Source organism: Gracilinanus agilis, chromosome 1, assembly GCF_016433145.1.
Source record: "Gracilinanus agilis isolate LMUSP501 chromosome 1, AgileGrace, whole genome shotgun sequence".
Classification (NCBI taxonomy): domain Eukaryota; kingdom Metazoa; phylum Chordata; class Mammalia; order Didelphimorphia; family Didelphidae; genus Gracilinanus; species Gracilinanus agilis.
The window spans coordinates 725,384,065-725,393,758 of NC_058130.1; the positions used below are offsets into that span (position 1 = coordinate 725,384,065).

The window sequence follows — 9,694 nt, forward strand, 5'->3', positions numbered from 1 at the left end:
CCGCCACCACCTGCAGAGCTGCCTCGAAGCCCTGCGTGGTTACGGGCGAAGCAGGGCCAGAGACCTGGCGCTGGCCGCCGAGGAGCTGAGGGAGGCCCGGAGGCAGCTGGGCCGCCTCACCGGGCAGGGCCGGCCCGACCAGATCCTGGAGGTCATTTTCCGGGACTTCTGCATCGGCAAGTGAAGCCTCCGGGAGGGACTCTGGGGTGGCAGGCCGGGGCCTGGGCTTTGTCTGGAGACGTGCTCTGCCCCCGGCCGGCCTGCCCGCACAGCCTGGGCTCTCCCCTGGGCTCTCCCCGCACAGCCTGGGCTCTCCCCGGCACGGCACGGGGGGCCTCCCGAGGAGGGAGGGAAGGGCCCGGGGCCTTCGGGAGTCTCCTGGAGCGGCTCTGCACTCAAGGCCTTTCCTTGGCCTGGACGGACGCCTGATAATAAACAGACTTTTTGAAAACTATGTTTGACTGAAATCCTTTGTTGCGTGTCACCTCCATCTCCCAGCGCAGCCCCTCCTCATCTCCTCATCTCCTGCCGTGCTGCCCCTCGTGGTAAAAGAGAAAAGAACGCAGACCTCGGCTTCCACACGGCCCATCGACACCGTAGGCCGCCCCGGGGGGAGGACGCCATGGGGAGGGGGCCATGGGGGGGAGGCCCGGGGGGAGGGGGCCGTGGGCAGGAGCGTGAAGTCCTGGCCCCAGCTGGCCTCTGGGCCGCTCCCTGCCCGGCTTTGTTCCTCCTCAAGGGTCCCTTTCCTGGCGGTGAGCTCCCGGGCCTGGCTTCCTGTTCTGGGAGGGGACGGTCCCCTGCCTCGACCTTTTCTCCCCGGGGCCTTCTCCAAGGCACGCAGGCCCCGCGGGCCAGGCGAGGGGCTCGAGGGATGGGGACCAGCTTCCCTGGCTCAGGGCCCCCGTCCAGCCTTCCCAGGCTGTGCGGCCTCTTGTGCTGTGCCCGAGGCTCCACGTAGACCAAGCGCGCTGCAGCACCCCAGAAAGGGCCCTGGCCTGGGAGACGGCACCCAAGCGACTCCTCAGCTTCTTCATCTGCAAAATAGGGACTCTCCCAGCAGCCCCCCTCTGCCGCGGGCTTCCCACCTCCTTTTACCTCCATGGTGCCTGGTTAGATAGATGCTGTGATGTCCATTTTACAGGTGAGGGAGCCGAGGTTCAGGTGGAATGGCTTGCCCAGGGTCACGCGGCAAGGGTCGAAGGCAGAGGTGGAGAACCCAGGGTTTCCTCCTTCCTGGGTCTGGTGCTCCTCCCACCGTCACGCGCTGCCTTTTGTTCTCAAGCAGGGGTTCTGAGTCTTTTTAAAAAATTATTTTTTATTTTTAAATTTTTTTCCCCGTGGTTCCATGATTCTTGTCCCATTCCAGGAGCTGACAAGCAATTCTGCTGGGTTGTCCGTGCGTTTGGGGTTCTTCGTCTTTTCAGTGTCCCGGAGTCTGCCGAGGCCTTTGGACCCCTTCTCAGAATCACATTAAACGCCTAAAAACAAGGAGGGGAGGAAAAGAGAAGGGAATATGCATTTATGTTCTCCTACTGTGTGTCAGCACCGAGCACTTTATATACATCTCATTGCATCCTCCTAACATCCTGGCAAGGTACACACTGGTGTTATCCTCATTTTACAGTTGAGTAAACAGAGGCAAAAGGGTTTGATGACTCGCCCTGAGTCACATAGCTAGTGAGTATCAGGCTGCATTTAAATACCCAGGATTAAAATTTTTAAATGAATGTTAAAAATAAGCCTTAACTACAGAGAATTACCTAGGAAACCAGCTCTGCTAAAATAGTTCTGAAATTATCTTTTAAAATTGTAAACATTTATTTTATTTTTTATTTCTTTAAAAACCCTTACATTCCATCTAGGAGTCAATACTGTGTATTGATTCCAAGGCAGAAGAGTGGTAAGGGCTGGGCAATAGGGGTTAAGTGACTTGCCCAGAGTCACACAGCTAGGAAGTGTCTAAGACCAGATTTGGGCCCAGGTCCTTCTGTCTATAGGTCTGGCTCTGAGCCATCCACTGAGCCACTGAGCTGCCTCCTCAAATTGTTCAAAAACAAACCCCCTAAAACCAGGACCCTTGCCTAGAATCCAAGAATCCTAGTTGGAAAGGATACCTGCACAGAATTCTCCTCCCTCCCTCTGCAGCATCAATGAGTAAATGAAGGAAAATGCGTGAAGGTACCCACTACGCACCGAGAAGACCCTCCCAAGATTGGCTGTTGGGCCTGTGGAAGGAGGGAAGGAACCCCCTGCCTCCCTAAGCGGCGGATAGTTCTGTTTCAGGAAAGTCTTTCTCTCAAGACAGATTCTGGACCAAGCCCAGCAAGACTCATTCCTCCCGGACAAGGGCCTCCTCTCACCTCCAGGAGCAAATGAAAAACCTCTGACTTTTGGGGTCCACCATGCCCTTTCCCCTCACGCCACCTCCACATACCTTTTCAGCCTTCTTGAACCTGACTTTCTGCACATCCCAGATTCTGCTGTCCAGTGGCACTGGCCTCCTTGCTGCTCCTTGAGCATAGGCACCCCATTTCCCTGGCTGTCCCCACAGTTGAAACTCTCTTGCTTTCCTTGGCTTCCTCCAAGTCCCAATTACAACCCCCTGTTCCTATAGGAAGTGTTTCTTGATCTCTCTCATCCTACAGCTTTTCCTCCGGTGATTATTTCCCCTGTGGTTGTTGGCATGTTGTCTCTTGTTAGAATGTGAGCTCCTTGAGGTCAGGGTCTGTCTTTTGCCTCTGTGTCCCCAGGGCTGGGCACACAGTAGACACCGAAGGTTTATTGACTGACTTTCTTTTTTTCTTTCCTTTTTTAAATTTTTTTTAAAACCTTTATTTTCCATCTTAGAATCAATACTGGGTATTAGTTCTAAGGCAGAAGAGCAGTAAGGGCTAGGCAATGGGGGCTAAGGGATTTGCCCAGGGTCACACAGGTAGGAAGTGTCTGAGGTCAAATTTGAACCCGGGATCTCCCATCTCTGGACCTGACTCTCAATCCACTGAGCCACCCAGCTGCCCCTGACTGACTTTCACAAGATGGTACTTTGGAGAGTTAAACATGGAGGCTGTCGTGTGTCCCTCTCTTCCCCCTCCCAGGCTTTTCTTCTTCCAATTAAACACAGCCAATCCCTTCAAGTCCATCTCATAGGACGTCCACCGTCGTCACACCAGCTTCCTGCTGGGCAGAACATGGCCCCTAGAGAGCCAGGTCAGTAGCAATGGGCACCAGTCAAACAGGCAAATTCTGAAGGCGGGGAGGTATCGTCCCCAAACATAATGAGTTGCCCAGGGACTGCTGAGTTTCCTTTCGCTCTGGGAGGGACTGGATAACCACTTGAAGTCCGTCTCCTGGCTCTCAGATTCTGGGACAGGTCAACTAATTGCTGTTAATTAGAGAGATAAGAAGGTCCATCGGAAAGGACCTCTCATTTGTACAGAGGAAAATGAGGCTGAGAGAAGGGCGGAATTTAAACCCAGGTCCCCTGCCTCTAGGGCTCTCTCCATTGGACCACACTGCTTCCCAAGAGCCAAATGCTTTTTTAAAAAAGCAGTTGACTAAGTACAAGGGCAGAGCCTTGAAAACTTCCCTGATTCCTGATCCCTCTTCCTATGCCTTCCCAGTCAGGGACAGGGCAAAACCTTCCTCCTACTCAGTTGTACTCCCCTAGGAAAAGTAGATTTATTAAAGGCCGAATTCCCCCAGAGCACGGAGTGTCATGTTCATTTTCAGGGCAAGATGGCAGGTAGACTCTCAAGCCAGTTTGGTTTAGGCCAGGAGTCTACTGTTCTTTGCTCAAGTCTTTGGGCCCTCAGGTGCAGGAACCTCAGAGGAAATGGGCTGATTCTCTGGAAGGTAGCCCCTTCCCAGGAACCCCCAAACTTCCTTTTCCCCTCAGGCTTCCCAATCCTCTATGGTGAAGGGTGCTGGGGGCTCCTGGGGAGGGCCAGGTCAAAGGAGCTTGGCCAGCTTTCCGTTTTTTTCCAAGAATCATGAGGCCCAGTCGGAAACTGCCCCTCCTCGTTATTTATAGAGGGGGTAGGAAATCCCCCAGCAGCCTGGTGAGGCCCCTGCTATGGGAGCCGAGCCAGGGCAGAGGGTAGAGGGTGGGGCCTGAGGGCCAAAGAGACGTCAACAACACAAAATTCCCATCTGCCTGCCCCGGGACAAAAAGAGACCCTCGTTTCTGTCTGGGGGTTACAGGGGCGGACAGACCGTTGGACTGGCAGGGGAGTGCTGACCAGTAGATACCTTGCAAAGTCAGGCTTGGAAGGCTTGGGGTGGGAAGGGTGCCTCCTGCCTGCGAGGTGCCTGGAGCCAACGGGGCACCGAAGGGCAGGTCCCTGGTCTTAGAACTGCTGAGGGAGGGTAGGTCTTGGGGGTCCTAGGTAGTCAGGGGACAGTAGGAAGCCTCAAGATGCCTTGTTGATTTGGAGGAGGAAAGGTCCCTCTATCAAGACCAATGCCATTGAAGAAGAAAGAATCCTACAGTCACTGAGACCTAGAGCCCAAGTTCTGGCTCTAAGAGATCTCAGGAAATGGGGTGGACAAACATAGATAGTAGTTCCAGAATGCTACAATGCTGGTAATTTAACATCCCCCAAAGGAGCCGTGCGGATGCTAAGAACTAGAGTAATTGTATCCAATATTAGAAGGTAGGATGTCTGAGTAGAGATGGAACTTCGACTATGGAACACGGACTTTACTATCGAGAACAGTGGGTCTGAAAGGAACCTTAAAAACCAGAACGGCTGTGCTAGAAGGGTCCTTGGGACCTAGAATGTGAGAGCTTGGAGGGGTTCCAGAACATGGAGAGAAGAGAAGGAACTTTGGAACCTAGAATGTGAGAACTTGGAGGGGCTTCAGAAGATGGAATGTCAGAGGGGGAAGGGACCTTGGAACCTAGAAAATGAGAGGTTGGAGAGGTCCTAGAATATGCAATGTCATAGAGGGGAAGGAACCTTGGAACCTAGAATGTGAGAACTTGGGGGGGCTTCAGAAGATGGAATGTCAGAGGGGGAAGGGACCTTGGAACCTAGAATGTGAGCACTTGGAGGGGCCAGAGAACATGGAATGTCAGAGAGAAGAGACCTTGGAACCTAAAAAGTGAGAACTTGGAGGGACCCTAGAACATGGAGAGAAGAGAAGGAACCTTGGAATCTAGAATGTGAGAACTTGGAGGAGCCAGAGAACCTGGAATGTCAGAGAGAGGAGAAGGGACCTTGGAACCTAGAATGTGAGAGCTTGGAGAGGTCCCAGAACATGGAATGTCAGAGAACATTAATGACAGATTAGAGGTGAGGCTGGTAAGAACCTTTGAGCATGAGGTATCAGAGGCAGGAAGGACTTTGGATTGTGGGCTGGTGGAGATGGAAGAGAGCTTAGAAGTCATTTCTCTTTAAGAGAAAGAAACAGAGCCAGGGAAGGCGATGGATTTGTGTAAAGTAAAGGTTTCAAGTAGAACTCTTGACTGCCCCAGTGAATGCCGCCTCCCAGAACTGAGTCACTGGTTCCCCTCCTAAGGCTGTCATCTTCCTGCCCTCTGGGCAACTCAAGGCTTAGCCAGGACACTGGGGGAAGAAGCAATAACTGTGGCTCCCTTTATGGATGAGGGTTAGCCTCAGCCCCTGGTAGGAGCCTCCTGGGCCTGGTCCCAAGGCCATCTGACTCCTGCTAACTCGACTCTAATTTTGCGTTCTGTGGGCCCGCTCTCCTTGCCGTGTCTAGTGCACCAAGTCCAGGGGAAAGCCTGGGGTCTGTCTATCCCCTCCTCCTCATTACTCTGTGCCCCAGCAGGCCCCCAGCCAGGCCCAGTGCATCCTCAAGAGGCAGGCGTCTTTCCCGCCCAGACTTCCGCTCTCCGGAAATATCCTTGTCTTGAATAAATAGCTTCTTTGTCACCTCACACCCGTGCTGGGCCTGAGAAAGGCTCCTCCTGGGGTGACTCATTCTGCCCCACTTCCCACCTGGCCCTGAGGTCCGAGTTCCCTTGCTTCTGGCTGTCCAGGGCCAGGCCTGGACATAGCCATAGTCCCTGAACCTCAGGGCTGGCCCCATTACTGCCACCAACCCCTAGGTGGGCAGCGCCATCCTGGCTGGGGAGTCTTGGGTGAAGGAGGGTCTTGGTGACGAGTGGGGTGGCTCAGTGGGGCAGTCAACGAGGGGGCCGGATATCAGGAAGGTGCCAGGCCCCTCCTAGAAAGGATGAATGAAACTGGTGTTCTGGGGTCGATTATCTTTTATTAGGGACTTACACTTAGAATCAGAGCATCACAGCATGAAGAAAATAGGGGCCCTCTGTTCCCTGGCTCCCCAGATCATGCCTGAGCACCCGTGGACAGTCGGAGAACATTCTTGCCACCACCACCACCCAGGCCACACCCCAAGAATCTGGAGCCCCTTTGGGGGTGCTCTGAATGGATTCTGGATTGAGGATACCTAGAACAGGAGGCCCCCAGGGAGGCTGGGTCAGTCCTGGGGCTGGAGTAGGGGAAGTAGCCCCAGGACCCCACGGGCAGGCCAGGGCAGTGCCATGGGTGCCACGGGGCAGGATGTAGTGTGAGAGGAATTGTACAGGCCACCTGCCACAGAACCGAGAAATGAAGGAGGCCTTTGGAAACCCCTCATCTGAGCCCGTCATTTTTCAGAAGGTTTGGGGAGGTGGGGCCATGGGAACATAGGAGGAGTCAGAACCTGAATCCAAGCCCTTGGGTCCAAACACCATGCTCCTTCCCCTGCATCCCTTAGACCTCTTTCCAGCTCACTCCCGGGCCAAGCGACAGGGACCAGGCAGAGGAGATCCAGGGCTGGACCTTGCCCTTTGGTGGGTGGTCTTGCCTCTGGTTCCTGAGACCAGGAACCTGTCCCTGACCCCCTCCTCGCCTGGTGTCTTGGGAAACTCTGCGGGGCAGGGAGAGCCAGGCGCTCCCGTGGGAGCCAGAGACCGAGCTCTTCCTGTTCGCATCTGTCCTCTCTTTGGGGCCTTGTGAAGCTGTGATGTGTCAGAGCTAATGGAGATAAGGGATAATAAAGAGAGCCAGAGACAGCGGCTCCTTACATACATGAGGCGAGTGATAAATGTGCCCGGAGCCAGCGTGCATGGGACAGCAGTGAGTGGGAGTCCGGGGAGCCCAGAGGCCCAACGGCATGCTTCGGGGGGCCAGGGAGGAGGGGGAAGATTCCCTCTCCCCCAGCTTGGGCTTACCCAGCACCCAGGGGCCCATTGGTCCTCTGCCATCATCCCAGGTCCAGCCTCTTGTCCCCCACCCATGCCTCTGGGGCTGAGGCCAGAGCCCCCCAAATGGGCCCAGAGGGGACCCGGCAGTCTGTGGGTGCCCGTAGGCTGGGCCTGCTTGTTTCTGTGAGCATGTGTGTGTATTTGTAGGTGAGTGTGTCTGTGTAAGTTGTCTGGGAGCGGGAGCAGGGGTACGGGGTGGGGGGGTGTCCAAATGTGAGGATTACCTAGGGGGGGTGTCTAAGAGTCAGTGCCAGAGTATATATGTGTGTCAGGGACAGGGGAGGGGTGCATGGACATATTATGGGCTAAGTGGACGTGTGGGCATCACGGTAGGTCGAGCATGGCTTCCTCTCCAGAAAGGGTCTCCAGATCCCGCTGCCGCCATCACTGCCCCTCCGTTTGTGGCCCTTCATCCGCTGCAGAGAGAGGAGTGGGGGGAGAAGAGAACTGACAGTGAGCCCCACACCCACCCCACAGGAACCCCCTGGCTCCCCTGGGCCTGCCCCAGGCAAGGTCCTTCCTTTTGGACCCCAGGCAGGAAGTCTGGCGATGGCTCTGTTATTCCAAGGGGCTGCCTCTGTTCATCTTTCTGCTTTCTATCCATTGTCAGCCCTTCCTCTGGGGGAGACAGAGGGAAGACTGGAAGCCCTGGGCCTCTACGCTCCGTCCTGCGCCTGGCCAGTCTCTCCAGAGATCAATGGACGTGGAATCAGAAAAGCCGGACTCAAACCCAACTTCTATATTCTTGTGGCCAGTCTTTTCTCACTGGGCCTCAGTTTCCTCATCTGTAAAATGAGAGCTTTTGTCTAGATCCAAGCTTCTTAGCCTGGGGTCCAGGAACTGGTTTAAAATTTTTTTTTGATGATTATATTTCCCCAAAATTGGTTTCCTTTGTAATCCTGTGGATTTTATTTCTGCATTTAAAAACATTATTCTGAGGAGTGTATGTGACACGTGTATGGTTTCTAAGGTCCCCAAATCCTGTATTTCCCCCACCTGTTGCTGACTTCTTTTCTTTTTAAAATTTATTATTTTCTTTTCTTTTAAATTAAACATTTTAAAAGTCATTTTCTGTTTTAGTTTTAAAGCAGAAAGGCAGTGAAGGCTAGGTGATTAGGGGTGACTTGCCCAGGGTCACACAGCCAGGAAGTGTCTGGAGCCAGATTTGAATCCAGGACCTCCCATCTCCAGGTCTGGCTCCCAGTCCACTGGACCACCTAGCTGCCCTCCCTTGCTAACTCGTAATCCCCAGCCCTTCAGACCTTGTCCCATTGCCATTTCTCCCGATAGATCCCAGGCTTCAAAAGGAGCCACCAGCTAGACGTGAGTTTAGAGACCTAATCTGGCATCATCTCCTTTCTTTTACAGAGGAAGCGGAGAAAGTACCCAGAAAGGTGAGGGCTTGTTCAGCCTCCTGCAGCTCAGAAGGAAAAGTGACTGGCTTTGAACCTAAGCTGTCCTGGATTCAAATTCACCCCCTTTATCAGCTTCTAGTGATGTCTGGCTTCCCAAGGCTTTCCATCTACATTTTCTTCCACCACCTACAAGAAGTCTCCCTAATTTCAAAGCTCTCGTGCCTCTCCCCTTCCCCAAAGTTCTATAGCTTTCACGGTCAATACCAACCACTTCTCACCTACCTTTTCCCATCCCTGGCCTGTTGAAGTCTTCCTGGCCCAGCTCAATTATCACCTCCTCCAAGAAGCCTTAGTTAATCACGTCCCACCTACAATCTGGAAATGAATTCCCCCTTCACAGATCTCATAGCACTTTTTACTCTTCTTCTGTCTTTGGCATACATTGATTTGTATCCTATTCATCTGCATATTTATTTTATTGCTTCCTCTCTATCTCCCCCATCCCTACTCCTCTGATATAATGGGGGGAAGCTAAGCGTCACCGGGGATAGAGCCCAGGGCTTGGAATCAGGAAGACTCATTTCATCTTCAAGAGTTCAAATCCTGCCTCAGACACTTCCTAGCTGTGTGACCCTGGGCAAGTCATTTAACCCTTTTTGCCTCAGTTTCCTCATCTGTCAAGTGAGCTAGAGAAGGACATGGCAAACCACTCTGGTATCTTTGGCAAGAAAACCCCCAATGGGGTGTCACAGAGTCTGACAGGACTAAGAAACAACTTAACAACAACCCCCGATTGGAAGCTCCATAAGGTCTTCATCACCTCTGAAGTCCTCATCCCCAGGCCAGGGCTCTGCCCAGAGCAGGCCTTTAGCTATACTTGTATGCGCTCTTGGGCGAGGTTCCTGGGAAGAAAAGAAACTCCGAGTCTGGAATTTGGAGCTGGACAGGGGGCTTGGATCGAGGCTGACACCTTCATTTTGAAAATTAAAAAACTGAGACTTGGGGAGTGGAAAGTACTTGACCAAGGTCACAAAGTTAGTAAGATTGGAACCCAGATCCTCTGCCTCCAAAGCCACGGCTACGCCCCTACCAAGAGTGTTCA

General features: G+C 53.3%; 1 protein-coding gene across 1 annotated transcript in view; it reads left to right on the forward strand.

The window, feature by feature from the left end:
• GTPBP3 (GTP binding protein 3, mitochondrial) overlaps nt 1-184 on the forward strand; it is a 9,041-nt gene extending 8,857 nt beyond the window's left edge. Inside the window, exon 6 of the mRNA XM_044685333.1 lies at nt 17-184. Coding sequence (XP_044541268.1) covers nt 17-184 — 168 coding nt within the window. The remainder of the gene's footprint in view (nt 1-16) is intronic.
• The last annotated feature ends 9,510 nt before the right edge of the window (nt 185-9,694 follow it).